Here is a 15,907-nt window from a genome sequence, read left to right as displayed (position 1 = left end):
ATGGCGGCCGAGATCAGTTCTCGACAAGGGAAACCACGAGGAGACTGAGAGAAGCAAAAGTAAGGTGAATATGGTGGGAAAAGAAGTGGTAGGGGGCAGCGGATGGCCAGTAAGGCAGGCGGGTGGGGTGGCTGGCTGGCAGGCAGGCAGGGGCAGTAAGGTCACCAACTGATCCTCGGCCCCACTGCCTGAGGAAGCCATTTGGGGTGAGTTGGAGGGTGTACTACTTACCTTTGATGGAGGGTGTACTACTTACCCTTGATGCCAGCCTGAAGTGCCCGAGGTGGATCCCTGTGATAATGGGTCGGTGCAGCCTCCGTGGAGCGGGAACCGGAACCCCCAGGGATCAGTGGAGCTTAGCCTGCAGACCTCCGTAGAGCGGGAAGGCAGTGGGCATTAAAAATAACCATTAGGCTGGAGGGGCTCTAGAAAGAGAACCTTGGCCCCTGTGTGGCATGGTTTTTGGAAAGTATCCTAACCACTTGCTCCAGAGCCACTAGTGTCAGTCCTCCTTCTGAGGACACTAAAATAAAACTGAGGAGAACAGGAAGTAGGCAGGGGATAAAGCCCAGAGCAGGAGGAGGAGTCATTTAACTGTTTAGTGTCTGCTCTCCAGCTGCAGGATCTTTATCCCCATGGTGCCTGTGTCCCCCAATCTAGGCAAGAGAAAAGAGCGCTCACATTTACCGTATATACTCGAGTATAAGCCGAGTTTTTCAGCATCCAAAATGTGCTGAAAAAGTCTACCTCGGCTTATACTCGGGTCAGCGGGCAGTAGCTGAGATTGCAGTCACTTTTAATCATTCCTATACTAACAGTTCACTTGGGGAGAGACTGCAATATCCCACAATGCCCTCTGTTGGTTTTATGAAAGAATAACAGTGCGCCCTCTGTTGGTTATATCAAAGAATAACAGTGACTGCAATATCACACAGCGCCATCTGTTGGTTGTATCAAAGAATAACAGTAACTGCAATATCACACAGCGCCATCTGTTGGTTATATCAAAGAATAACTGACTGCAATATCACACAGCGCCATCTGTTGGTTGTATGAAAGAATAACAGTGACTGCAATATCACAGCGCCATCTGTTGGTTATATGGAAGATTAACAGTGACTGCAATATCACACAGTGCCCTCTGTTGGTTATATGAAAGAATAACAGTGACTGCAATATCACACAGCGCCCTCTGTTGGTTGTATAATGGATTAACAGTGATGGCAATATCACACAGCACCCTCTGTTGGTTATACGAAAGATTAACAGTGATGGCAATATCACACAGCACTCTCTGCACAATTCTCTGTCACCATCAACTTTGCAAAGAAGTCCGGTTGATCGCTGGGGGAGTCTCTTTGGCGGAATGTGCGCTGCTGGGAGACAGGGCTGTAGTTGTGTCTAGGCTTATACTAGAGTCAATAAGTTTCCCAGTTTTCGTAGGTAAAATTAGGTACCTCGGCTTATACTCGGATCGGCTTATACTCGAGTATATACGGTATCTGCAAATGGGAATCTTTTAGACTTGACCACACGGACACTCTATTGCAGGCAAATTGTTCATAAACACCAACGGTTGTTCGTAATGGGATGACCACAGCCACCGAAAGACCCATGTGCAATTAAGGAGCTATTAAAACCAATTAGCGCTGGCTATCAAAAATCTAATTGGAGTAAAAATTCACTATTGCCACCTGCATGTTTTTTTGCCTAAAACCCAGAGCAGGATTAGAAATAGTGGCAATAAATCTGCTTTAAGTACTCATGCAGTAAAAAGATAGATTACACAACGAAGAAAGGCTTCATACCCTTCAGATTCTGCCTCCACAAATACTTCATCCCCTTCATCAGCAGCTCCAGAGTCCACAGATGTAGGAACATTCCCAGTGGATGTTGTCACCATTGGAACAGACTGTGAGGCGTGATCGGAAGTATCAGCAGCTGGATTCTCAGCAAAGACGGAGACTGCAAGGAGAGAAACAAATCAGGTGAAATGGTAAAATGACAGGCTCGGATTCTGTGACATCACAGAACTACTGCAGTTTGCTTTCATTTTTGTTTAATTAGTAATACAGCATGAACGTTGCAGTGCTTTTTTATACAAGACCTAAATTATTAATAAGCAATAGTAGTTTAGTGTAGGGATGCAGCGAATCCACTATTTGATACTGTCCGAATCCTAATTTGCATATGCAATTTCCTGGTTTTGTGTTGAAGTCACGTGATTTCCCTTCCCACCCCTAATTTACATATGCAAATTAGGACTTGGTTCGGCCAGAGACGTTTTCAGTCGAATCAGAGTCCTGCTGAAAAAGCCTGAATCCTGCCGAATCCCAGATTTGGTGCATCTCTAGTTTAGTGGGTTAAGAAACATTTGGAGACGCTCAAACTGCAAAGTTATCCTTTCCCCCCCTTTCAGCAGCTTATATGGTTATCATGTCATTATACCCTGAGCTGCTCTATAACAGATTTGTGTGTATTAGCAGGCAGTAGGGAAAAAAAATGATTCCTGGTGCAAAGAGGGATATTAATGGTTGGCCACCGTCTGAATCAAGTTATGCCACAACACCTTGTAAATTCCTCTATAGAAGGGGAAAAGGTATATGACACCCTCCTGTACAAGATACAAATAAAGAATTTCTGTTGTACCTATCAGGAGTGGTGCATATACCCCCCTGCATGTGGGCTCGGAGAGGTAGTTTAAAATGAGATTTGTTTGCATGTCACAGGAATCTGGCTTCTCTTCCACATCTACAGAACTAAGACAGCCACACGTTGGGATTATGCTATTCCGAATTATTTAATTTACTAGATATGGACTGAGTACGTCCATTAGATGGATCCACACATGGGCAGACAAGCTGCCAACTCAGTGTTAAGGGGCCACAGCTTATATCTGCCAGGTATGGTGACCTTTACTCCATGCGCTAGTAGTAGGATTTACTCTGGGGTCAAGCAGTTCACCGACTATTAGTAGTATAACCCAAAGTCTGCTATTTGATGGCTGGATGAGCAATGAAGGATGTTAATCTGGAATAAATAAAGGCATGTGCAGCAATGCAAAGTCCCCATTCAGTTGATGGGTAGACCCTGGAACACACTTGCAAAGGTGAACCTAAAAGAGGATGTATGGAAATCCTGACAGTTTCCCTTATCGTGACCAGTCGTGCGTATCAGCTTACAAGATGAAAATATAGGCACAGAAGTTTGCTGGGTTGTGGGTGTGATTCAGCATGGCAGCTCTGAAAAGTCTGGGTTGACATACATGAAAGGAAGTTCACAGAAACTGATAAACAAGTGTGCATACCAGGTGCAGCAACCTGCAGTGGTGTTGTTGGAACACTGCGACCACCTGACTCTTCTTCATGCGCAAGGAAAAGGGGGGTGTCATACATTCCTAAACCTGAACAGGAAACAGAACCGATTATATTAAAACAGTGGGTATAATGTAAAGCAGGTACAGGGGTACACTATGGCAGGGGTCCCCAACTGCCAGGCCGCAGCCCAGTACAGTCTTCAGCTGGGCCGCCAAGCGTAGGGGACAATTAACGCGGTGCGCCCGAATTGGACGCCGGCGCTCCAGAATTGGATGCTAACCCCTCCCGACCCCCTGCTGCAGTCCACCGGTCCCCGGGCCAGAAAAGGTTGGGGACCCCTGAACAATGGCCTGGATTTTTTTTTTTTTAAATGTGATTTATTGACTTTAAGCAATTGTGATTAGTTACATATGTTTTTGATCGAAGACATTTCAGTGGCGTCACCTCACTGGATGACGTAAATAATCTCCATCTGGCTTGTAGGGGACATTAACATATATGCAGTGCCTTGCAAATGTGTTCATACGCTGGACCAATTCTCTGTTTTTTACTGAACAATTCCTTCATTGAAATTGTTCTATTTTTTTTTCTACAGCACCATAAATCCAAAATGTATTTTTTCATGCAACACTGTTTAATGGTAGAAATCAAGAAAAAAAATTCTGGAAATGTGTCGATTGCATAATAACTCCATATAAACAAACCACTCTAAGCTTTTTGGCCTATGTATGTTCTCGAGTTCCTGCAATGCTAATTTGGCTTTGCATTTCAAAGCGATTAACAGACATACCTCCTTGAGAGGCAAGTTGGCCAAGGTCCGAATGGCTAGAGCTAGCTTGTGGCATATCTTCTGGTGGACCAAATCTGAAACGGGGGACACCTGCTACCTGTGGGGAACTGAATAAAAACACAAAAGGTCTGTCTCTAGTAACATGAATAATTACTGTACATAGATTTTGTATAGACTACTTAATGGAGAAGAAAACACTCACATTGAGCTTTACCATTATCAGATCTCTCCACCATTACCTTCTGAATCTCTCACAATGTTATATACACACGTTAATGCTTGTGACCACCATCTTAGAAGCAAAGAACCCCTCACTCATAATAGTTACTGTGCATCACAAGCAAAAAGATTATATAAATAATGAAGCACGCCCAGACAAGGTGCATGGAGCACAATGCCCTACACACCCAAGGAAGTGGGAAGAGGAGAGAAAAAAAATCTCAGGGGAGAAGATTGGTTGGAAATTGCTAGGGGTGGAATATTGGTCTCCTTTGGAAAGGGGTAGGCATTTATGGTACAAATCCTTACTTATCGAAGTAACTATACTGAAATAATTTGGCCCCAGGGTGGCATGGCTTTTAGGTTCATCCGAACCACTGCTCCAGAGCCACCTAGTGTTTTGTTCTTCTCAGGACATTAAAAAGAAAACCGATCATAGCATAGCAGGAGGCTGACAGGGGGATGAAGCTCTGAGCAGGAGTTTGTCACTTAATAGTTTAGCAACCATTATACATCTTCACCCCTATGATGCCTGTATCACACAATCTAGGTAAGAAAAAGGCTGTTTTAACAGCAAATGGAAACCTGGTTTCATGGTCCTATAACATGAATGCAAAAGATGTGAAATACTGAAATTAGCATAATATGCCTCCTGTTTTGAAGGGCAAACTGTTACTTACTGAATAGCTTCTGCAAAGCCATCTGTCCGATGTGGTACCACAAGTGTGGGTGTGCTAGGCACTGTCCTGTCTTCTTCATCAAAAAAGTGTTGCTGCAACAAACAAAAAAAAAAAAAATTAAATCTTTGCCGATTTGCACTCAGATACAGGCGGTGCACAATACAAGACGCTGAAAAAGTGAGTGGGATATTTTGTTCAGAGTGGCAGACAACAGCCTGTGTGCCAGAGGGCTGTCACTTACTTTCTTTTAAATTACAAAATTCAGACAATTGGATTCAGATAGCACTTTATACGCTCTAGCCATATAACCAGTCTGCCACTGAGTTTAATGGCAACCCCATTAACAGGCCCCCCCCCACCCTCTAAGTGCTGAACCAAACTATTACAGGAACACTAAGTTTGCCACATAGATAATGTGACACTACACTTTCACAAAACTGGTACATTCACTTTTTTTGCTTACCATGCCCCCTACACCAGGTGTGAGTTGAAGGCCACGTCCCACGGATTGTCTGCGCGCCACTGGAATCCTCTAAACATGGAAGCCAGAAAAATAAGTTAACGGAAAGTTACATATTAACCAGACATGCTCCAATTGTTAAATACTGTAAAGATAACTTTAGTTACCAAGTCTTTATAGACAAGGTGCCTAAAATAGGTGCAGAACTGCACTAAACGCGGTTACGAACTGCAACCAATCAACACTTTGTTTTGATCATGCAGCTTCATCATCACACTAAAGCTCACACTATACAGTTTAAGAAATACTAATTTGTACATACAGAAAACAGTAGACTTAAGGTAAAGGTTGCAAGGTTCTAACAGAACTAGTATTACATTAAGAGCAAACTAGTAAGCAAAAGTTTCCAATTAGATTCCTCAAGGGCATATACAAGGCCTTGTGCAGCACAACATTTTATTTGTATTTACTACAATTTTTTTTTTTATCAGATTTTTGGTGTATAAACAATTATTTCTCAAAAACCATCCAAAACTGCACTCTGATTTGGAGGACACAAAATCCCTCAATTATTTGCCACCCCACAGCATAGGTAACAGGCAAATGCTTCCCTGGTTCTAAGAGTAATTTCTATGAGAAACCGGAGAATTGCTGTTTTGCCACATGTTCATACATTTTAAAATGCTAGCTTTATAGAAGAATATACATATACCTGTGCTGGTGGTGGTCCCAGCTCCTGTGGTGGAGCAAGGATTGTCAGTCGGGGAGGGTGGGCTTGCCTTCGAGGGGACTGTGGAGGCCGGGGGCCTTGCCTGTCTGAAGCCGATGAAGGTTGTTCTCTTGTTTCTTGAGAGAATGTGGATTCTGCGGTAACTACACCAGAATCCCCTGCAAGATAAGGACAACAGTTAAACTAGAAATAGAACAGATTGAGAAATTTTAAGTGCAGTAGAGCTAGAGGAACTTTAATACTAACAGAAAGTTTATCTCCAAATATCCCTTTTGAATGCTAGGCATTTTTAATCAGTGCAGACCTGGGTAGGTAAATCTAGGTTAAGGGTCACAATTTAAACCTGCCTCACTTGCCTTGTTAAGCTTTCCCTCCTACCCCCTTTAAAGTGTTTTGAGCCCTGTGACAGGAGGCGGTCGTTAATGTATGTTTTTAATTTATGATCTCTGACTATTAAAGTCTGAATATTCTAAAGACCTGTGGCAAATTATGTATTGAGACTTTGAATTTGGCTTCAAAATTCACAAACTTTTCTTTATGTTGCCCTTAACTGTGATGAATGAACTATGTGATTTGGTCTGTCTTGGTCCTTATATAGCCTTTAGCTAGAACGAATTTAATATAATAAAATTAAGAAAGTATTTAATAGCAAGCCCTGTGAGACAAACACACTATGGACATGGGCTCAAATATAGAATATTTAAGGAATTTAGGAGGCCAAGTAGCACACGTTATTAGTGGAATGCATCTCGACACTTAATGGTTAAACCATTTGCCATGCCACAACTTTCATACTTCGTTATGAGCACCAAAGCTTAGGGCTGTGCTTATTTTTAGTACAGTTGAATACTGTAGCTTAATTAATTTAGAATATTATGGTGGTCCTGGCAGTTGCAGTAAATATTTTTCCCAGCTACAATTTTGGCTTAATATTTCAAGACAATTTTCCGCTTATAGTCACAATATTTTACTTATATAAAACTAAAGTACTTAGTAGGTGCAGATATCTATGGGAAGGGATAAAAAGACATTGTGTATACCAATATTCTGTGAATCTGCTGCCCTCTGGTTGCCTTCTCCCGCAGTCATGCTATCCTCTGTCTCAGTATCAGGATCTGTACCATCAGCTTCCTGCAAACAAAATAAAACAAGCAATTCCTTATTCCGCCTCCATTAATGAAGCCTTGCTTGCTGCGGCAGAACCCACAAAACGCCAAATTAAAAATATTCAGCTTTGCAGATTTTTTTTTTCAAGTTTATATATGGCTTACAAAAGACATCTTGCCATCACTTACTTCAGCATCATCTCCTTCATAATCTTCATTGCCATCTGCACTGCCTGTCTCTTCGTTGCTATCATCCCCTTCCCCTATGCCAGCGTCATCCTCATCTTCCTCTTCATCTTCTTGCTCCTCTTCTTCATAACCCTGGCCATGCAAAGAGGAACATGTTAATTAAAGCATACAGAATACTTTTACAAGTAACTTTTAAAGCTCTAGTAATGGTGGGGGGTTGGGAGTGGGGTGGGAGAAAGAGCATCAAATATTCATGTCTTTTAATACTACAGTAAATGACAAAATAAAACAACACACGAAAAACTAAGAACTGTAAAAATTAACATATTGGTCACATTATATAGCCCTTTATCCAGCCCGTACAGGAAACATTATGTTATTCTGTGGGCACACATTCACAAATAAATCCTCCTGGACATTTTTAAATAGAAACAACTATACACGATTTTGCTGTTCTGTAAAGATGGAATTGTCTTTAATACTGTTTTAGATGGCCTCAGTTCAATCAATAACTTTACCTGGATGCAGATACTTAAAGGGCTTATTTGCTCAAGCATAAGCCAGTGTTGTTAGCCACATCGACCAATCAGATCTGTTTAAGCAGTCTACGAATGTAAATTGCTTAAAGATTGTAATTGCTAAACAGGGGTGATTATAGTGTTAAAGTCGTCTGAGGCGGCATCCCCTATGCCGCCACCCCCAGTTACCTAAACATAGCTGGCGGAGGTCCAGGGGAGCCACATCGATACCAGAGTGCAATTGCGCTCTCTGCACTAGAAAAGCCAAATTTCGAGTGTAATTCAGCTCTTAGGGTCAGGGCAAACAGGCAGATTCGGGGAGATTAGTCGCCCGGCGACAAATCTGCTCTTCTTGTGCGACTAATCTGTTTCTAATGCCTCTCCTGCCTCCCCGCCAGCTAAAACATAAATCGCCGGCGGGGTGGCACTCGGAGGGATTCATTTTCCACAGTCTGAGCCATCAATGCAGAGAATAGCTAGGCACAGAAACTCTGCTTTCAATAGCATTACTTAAAAACAGAAAAACTAATTCATGTGTATAGGAAAGATGCTTAGAAACAGGTTTTCTTTAATTAGGCAAAGCTTCATTTTTTTAGGGTGCAATCTAGTGATGTGCGGGCCAGCCCGACACCCATGGGTTTACCTGGTTCGGGCTAACCTCAAACGCTTCTTCGTCAAATGCCTGTTTCCGACTTAAGTCTTTTATAGCCGCTGCACCTGCTTGCCCTGCCGTTTTTCTGATGTCATCGGCGGGGTGGTTTGGCGCGGGTCTATAAAAGTAACCCGGAAGTCGGATGTGGGCCAAGATAGGGTGGGTCGGGGAAATCCCGACCCACACATCACTAGTGCAATTCCCTTAGATAAAATGCTAGCTTAGTTTTAATTTAATTCAAAATCCTGGCTATTTATAACCGCAAAAAGCCAGTAAAATAAATTCTGCAGAGGAAATCGCCAATTTCAGAAGTTTCTATATATAACGAGTTTACTATTAAGACACCAAGCAGCAGATTGTCTTCATCATCTACAATATACACATTTTCCAAGCCAAGAATCTATCAACATTTACAACTCTCATGAGGTGTGTGCAAATGAATGCTACTCTGTGTGGTTACTATAAAAGTATGGATCAAAGTCACACTGGAGATCTTAACACTGATCATAACCCATTGGTACCTCTTGTTCATCTTCATTTTCCTCATCGCTTATTACAATAACCAGATTGTGAGTTTTTTTCGGTGGGGTGTCTTGTAGGGAGTCTTGAGTGGACTGAACGTTTTGCAATTGCTCAGGGGCTTGACTTTCAATAACTTGACTTGTTTGGATGGGACTTTCCACAATTTCTTCCTCCAGAGGAAATTCCATATTGCTACACTATAAAAATAAATGTTATTTATGTATGCATATATGTATGTATATATATCGTGAGCCATTGAGGAGTTCCATGACTTTACTAGAGATTAAGACATTTAGTGGGTAATTGCAATATGCTCATGTTTTACAACTGGATGCACATAACTCTGCATAACACACAGGTTTCAGCATGTCAAATTACACATCTAAGCAGGGATCTTGTATAAATAAGTAGAATAGTTCTGATCAAGAAGTTTAACGGATGATTCCTATTGATTAAGAATTGTGCCACAAGAATGGAGTAACGGTGATGCAGTACAGATGTGTAAAAAGATACCATGATGCAAAAAAATTCTTAATACCCAATAATGTGAAAAAAAACTTCTGAGGAGCTATTAGAAGCTCACAAATCTATTAAAGAAATAGGTTAACAAATAAAGATTTCTTCTGTAAAGTGGTTAGTAGCAAACTGGACCAGATCTAGGTCCAGATAGAATCATTTTTTATACTTAAAGTATTTCTGTTTTTATATTAGAGGATTCTGGCACCATAAGTTAAAACAGGTCAGAAGAGACTAGCAAGTGATGAACTCAGGACCTACCACCATTAAGCTCTAGCACACAGAAGTAAAAAAAAAAAAACCAATATATAACGGCAAGGAACCAAAGGAGGGTTCCATCTGTCACTGTCTACTGAATGAATAGAAACGGTCTGGGAGCACAGAAAAGGGATACCAACACTGGAAATATTTTTTTTTTTCCTGACCATATTCTGGTTTAGTCTAGACCCTACACCAAAAAACTAGTAGTAGGCCTACCTATGTAGGTAGGTTCTTTTATCCAAGTACCCTTGAAGAAACACACTATCTATATAGGTTTCGCTATTAAATATACAGGTATGGGACCTATTATCAAGAATCCTCGGGACCTGGGGTTTTCAGTGTAAGGAATGCTTTAAGTCTACTAAAAAAATCATTTAAACATTAAATAAACCCAAAAGAACTGTTTTGCCCCACCTAATAAAGGATCAATTATATCTTAGTTCAAGTAGAAAAAACGATTTTATTATTTCAGAGAAAAAGGTAATATAAAATATATTTTGAATGATTTGATTAAAATGTAAGTCTATGGGAGACGGCCTTCCCATAATTTGGAGCTTTCTGGATAACAGATCACATAGCTGTAAAATAATAATATAGACTGGTTCATTAGAGAGTATTATGCATATCCTCTATGGAGAGCAGGAAAGACAACTGGACTGGGAAAGAATAAGGACCTTAACGGTCATATCTCTTCAGGCTCTACAACTGTTGTGCACACTAAATGGGGGATACAACACAAATTCTGGCAACAAATAAAAGAGAATAACAAAACCCATTAAATGCCCAGTGGCAAGAGCCTGTATTTGAGAAAATCTTTACTTATTTGAACTTCACATACCTGTGTTAGAATGTGGAGGGCATCCTCCGTGTTGATAACAGCTTCTGTTTCGGTTTTTTCTTCTATATCTTCCTCCTAACAAATAAAATACAAACGTCACTTTCACCAGTTTAGTTACACTTTTGACTATTGCACTCCACTTAGATTCCCAAGAACCTGCTACTGCTCCTTATACCACTGCTCCGTATACTTTTGTTAAATATTCAAGTCTAACAATACCATCTTTCTTTAAAAAAAGGAACTTACTACATATAAGCCTAGATTTATATGTAAAGCAGTGAAAAAAAAAAAAAAAAAAAAAAAAACACTTTCGGAGTAAATATATTTCTAATGGGGCTATGGACATGACATTTACACCAGATGTCGGTAATAACCAAAGTAATCCACACATAACACAACTCAAAACAAACAAGTCCATAAATTAAGTTATGTGTAGTAAAGTGGAATGACACAGAGATGATGTATTGAACAAATGAAGAACAGGAGGTGCAAAAATACATACAAAGACCAGAAACCTGATTAAATAGGGGGTAGAATTGCTTTCTAAATACGGACCTATTTAATCAGTTTTCTGGTCTAATTGCATTAATAGAGGGTAGAATTGCTTTCTAAATACGGACCTATTAGTGCAAATTTATATCAGCTGGTTTAGTCGTAATTGATGGCCTATAAAAAGGTTGCTTATTACCAAGGTATTTCAAAAAGAAGCATCTCATGATGGGTAAAAGCAAAGCTTTCCCGAGACCGTTGCAACCTTGTTGTTGCAAAACATACTGATGGCATTGGCTACAGACGTACTCAACATGATACCGACAATAAAAATCTACTTTTTAAAATATAAATGTACATTAAGATTTACCTATAGGTCATGTTGATCGTTTTTTGCTGAGGTTTGTAAGTAATCGTTAGTTGAAGTTTCTAAAGCTGACTGTTTTGTCAACCTGACTGTTCCATTTCAGTCTGTCAGAGTTTCTAATGTTATATAAAACAATATACAAACAAACTTAGTTAGCCCTTTAGAATGTCTCTCTCCTGCCGTTCTTTTTCAGTCTCTTAGCTGCATACAAAAATGTCGCAAAAAAGAAAAATATTGCTAATAAAAAAATATACCAATACTTTCTTGTGGAACAGTGCCTAAAGCAAACTGAGAAAGCAAACAACAAAATATGGTGTAGTATTTTCAATTATTCTTATAACACCCTGTGCTGGAAAAAATTTTTTTTTTGCTAGTGTGAGTTCCCCTTTAAAGAGACTTTGTATTTTTGTCCAAGAATGTGCGCAGTTAAGAGTTAGAGTTTCTAATGCCAACAGACTGCTGCTGCACAAATATGGCAGCCTACCTCATACAGGAACATGGGACATCAGAAAGGTAATGTAAAAGCATTTTGCAAATACTTTATGGCAAAAATGAGATTTTGTATTACTCACCGTTAAATCCTTTTCTCTTTGGCAGTCTGTGGGACACAGGGACCATGGGGGGGTTTAGCTTATACCATCAGGAGGCAGGACACTAGAAGAAGAGCCGACTCCTCCCCCTTCAGCTATACCCTCTTACCATAGGGGAGCTCAGTTTTGACAACCAAGAAGGAGAATTTAATCTCACATAACTATATACAATAATAAACACTTGAATAATGGGAAAAAGAGTCTGAGGAGTCACTTCCCGGGAGGGAGGCCCTGTGTCCCACAGACTGCTGAAGAGAAGGATTTAACAGTGAGTACGGTAATACAAAATCTCTTTTTCTTGCAGATATTGTGGGACACAGGGACCATGCGGACATACCAAAGCTGTCCCAAAGATTAGGGTGGGAGGAAGCGAGGGCAAAGTCTTTAAACTTACGTGGCCTGTAACACCTTCCTGCCGATGTGTGCATCCGATGCCGCAAAAACATTTTGTAAAAGAGTGAATTGAGGACCATGTAGCGGCTCTGAAAACTTGTTTGGCTGAGGCGTGATTTCTAAAGGTCTAAGAAGTGCTAATACCGCTCGTGGAATGGGCCTCATGAGTACTGGAGGAGTTCTCTCTCTAGCAAATAGGCGCATCGAATGGCTTCTCCTATCCATTTAGATATGGAGGTTTTTGATGCTGGAAGTCCTTTGTGTATTCCAGAATGTACGACGAAAAGAGAATAAAATTTGCGGAAATCTTTAGTTCTCTCCAGGTAGAATTTTATGGCTCTCACAGGATCCAGAGCATGAAGAGCAATTTCCTTTGGTGAACTCGGTTTAGGACAGAACGATGGCACCGTGATGTCCCGGTTGATATGGAATTCTGAGTCCACCTTGGGCACAAACGAAGGAATGGTGGGTAGAACCGCTTGGATTAAAGATCAGGAAGGGTGGTTAACATGAGAGATCACTTAGTTCTGATACTCTACGAGTTGAAGAAATTACTAGTAGAAAAGCCACCTTCCAAGAAAGCCATGCCAAAGGAATCAAAGCCATGGGTTCAAATGGTGGACTCTGAAGAGCCCTAAGGACCAAGTTGAGGTCCCAGGGAGGAAGTGGTTCTCTGTACGGAGGAACAATATGAGTTGCCCCTTGTAAGAAGGTGTGAATGTCCGCATTGCCAGTTTACTTTGAAACAAAATAGATAGTGCCAATACCTGGGATCTTAGAGAGGCCGGAGACAGCCCTTTGTCTAGCACATCCTGAAGAAATTCCAGAATTCTAGGAACTGAACAGAAATAAAAGGATATCCCTTGCTACGCACACCAAATTTCTGAAACAATGCCATACTCTGCAGTAGGTCTTAGAGGAGACTGGCTTCCTTGGTTTTGATTACCTCTGAAGAAAAAAACGTTGTGCTTTAGTACTTCGAGTTGGGATGTACTATGGGGCCTTGAGATAGGAGGTCTGGTAGATTTAGTAATGGCCATGGTTCCTCTGTGGTCAGATTTATCAGTTCGGAAAACCATGCTCGTCGAGGCCAGTGTGGTGCTATTAGAATCACTGTGTGATCCCTCTGAATTCGTCAAATTAATCTGCGTAGCAGAGGAAGAGGTGGGAATGCATAGCCTAGCTGGAAATCCCATGACGCCGTCATGGCATCCACTGCGAGAGCTAGGGGGTCCCAGCAACGTGACGAAATGTTGAACCTTCCTGTTTGCTCTTGAGGCAATGAGATCCACCTCTGGTGTGCCCCATCTTTTCTTCATTGCAATGAAAACTTCCAGTTTCAATGACAACTCTCCTGGATCCAACTTCTGTTGACTCAGGTTATCGGCTTCCCAATTTTCTATTCCCGGAATGTAAATTGCGGACAAGGTGGTGTCGTGTTTTTCCGCCCAGGACAGTATGCGACTTACTTCCTGTAGTGCTTGGCGACTGCGAGTACCCCCTTGGTGATTGAGGTAAGCCACCGTTGTCGCATTGTCCGATTGAACATAAATGGCTCTGCCTTTCATTAATTGTTGCCAGTAACGGAAAGCCCTTCTCACCGCTCGCAGTTCCAAAATATTTATCGGAAGTTGAGCTTCTGTCACGGACCAGATCTCGAGCCGAGAGAGAGAGCCAAAGACTGCCCCCAGCCCTTTAGGCTGGCATCCATGGTGAGAATCTGCCATTGTGGATCTGACAGAGTTTTCCCTTCGGACAGGTTTCTGTAGTGAAGCCACCAAGTCAGGGACACTCTGGTTTTGGGAAGTAGAATTATTTTCTGAGAGAGGTTTGTGCGATTCCATTGTGTTAAAATGTTCCATTGTAATTCCCTGAGCTGGAACTGTGCGAAGGGAACTGCTTCTATCGTTGCTACCATGGATCCCAGAACTCTCATGGAAAATTTGGATGGAATATTAGTTGTCATCATGAGACGACGCACTAACGATAGAATGTTGTTTATCTGGTCGGGTGGCAGTGAAACAGTTTGCTTCTTTGTATCAAAAATTATCCCCAGAAATTTTAATCTTTGGTTGGGAACTAGTTTTGACCACCCAACCTACATGTAGTACTTGGGACAGATTGGTCTGCGCTTCTTGCCGAGATGGTGCCTTCAGAAGTATATCGTCCAGGATAGGGAGTTATGGATATTCCCTGAATCCTGAGTGATGCTGCCGCTGCTACCATTACCTTTCGTAAAAACCCACGGTGCTGAAGTTAGGCTGAAAGGTAGTGCCACGAATTGAAAGTGAAGTCCTTGGTAAGCAAATCTCAAGTATTTGATGGATTTGGAAAATGTGAATATGAAGATACGTGTGCTTGATATCCAGTGCCGTCATAAATTCATTCAGTTTCATGCTTGCGATGACTGACCTCAGGGATTCTATTTTGAAACGAGCTGGATGGATGAATGAGTGTATTAATCTGTTTGAGATCTAATACTGGTCTAAAGGACCCGTCCTTTTTTGGCACAATAAAGAGGTTTGAGTAGAACCCTCAAAATCTTTTTTTTTGGGGGGGAACTGGAGTAATGACCTTTTCTCGTAGTAGATTTTGAACCGCTGAGAAGAATGCTTCTCCTTCTGGTGTTTGTTGGCACTCTTGACATGAAAAAACAAGAAGGTGGGATGGAAGAGAACTCCAGTTGATACCCCCCGGATACGATGTTTTGTAGCCAAGGATCCTGATCAAACCTGGCCCGACTGTAGATGTGTACCGGAAGTGACTTGGTAGTCATGCGGAAGATGATTGTCTTAAGGGTTTGGACTGGTTACGGCTGTTCTGCCAGTTACTCTTGAATTTACTTTGGAACTGTTTTTTGGTCCCGGAAGACTGAGGTTGAAAGTCCCTAGAATTCGTGCTCTTGGTGTTCAGTGAAAAACGAAAAGCGTCCCTTGCGAAAATTTAAACGTGGTTTATTTTGGTGAAGTAGAGTGCTCTTACCCCCTGTAGCTTTGCTAATAATTTTATCTAAATCCGGTCCAAAGAGAAGTTCTCCTTTGAATGGAAGTGTGGTAAGGGACTTTTTTGAAGATAGATCTGCCGACCAGAGTTTTAGCCACAATGACCTGCGTGTACGTTCCGTGGATACGCGAGGTTGAGAGAGAGTTGCTGAGAGTCCGAGAAATTGGATCCTCCCGAGTGACTATCGTTTCAGCAGTTTCTTGCGGTTCCTGAGCCCCTAGAGGAGACTCAGCCGAAGAAGGTGGAGCACTGCTACTGCATAGCGGT

The 15,907-nt window shown here is 41.6% G+C and overlaps 1 protein-coding gene across 2 annotated transcripts in view; it reads right to left on the bottom strand.

The window, feature by feature from the left end:
* The window catches only part of tpr.S (translocated promoter region, nuclear basket protein S homeolog), a 103,215-nt gene that overhangs the window by 8,015 nt on the left and 79,293 nt on the right, over positions 1-15,907 (bottom strand). For both annotated transcript variants that reach the window (XM_018261191.2, XM_018261192.2), the window contains exons 39-48: positions 10,799-10,873; positions 9,183-9,380; positions 7,492-7,623; positions 7,237-7,327; positions 6,179-6,354; positions 5,470-5,538; positions 5,007-5,098; positions 4,108-4,214; positions 3,308-3,403; positions 1,809-1,965 (exon numbers count right to left, since the gene is read on the bottom strand). In XM_018261191.2, the coding sequence (XP_018116680.1) occupies positions 1,809-1,965; positions 3,308-3,403; positions 4,108-4,214; positions 5,007-5,098; positions 5,470-5,538; positions 6,179-6,354; positions 7,237-7,327; positions 7,492-7,623; positions 9,183-9,380; positions 10,799-10,873 (1,193 nt within the window). The remainder of the gene's footprint in view (positions 1-1,808; positions 1,966-3,307; positions 3,404-4,107; positions 4,215-5,006; positions 5,099-5,469; positions 5,539-6,178; positions 6,355-7,236; positions 7,328-7,491; positions 7,624-9,182; positions 9,381-10,798; positions 10,874-15,907) is intronic.

The sequence above is a fragment of the Xenopus laevis genome, chromosome 4S (assembly GCF_017654675.1).
Source record: "Xenopus laevis strain J_2021 chromosome 4S, Xenopus_laevis_v10.1, whole genome shotgun sequence".
Classification (NCBI taxonomy): domain Eukaryota; kingdom Metazoa; phylum Chordata; class Amphibia; order Anura; family Pipidae; genus Xenopus; species Xenopus laevis.
This window is presented reverse-complemented; position numbering and strand designations above follow the sequence as displayed.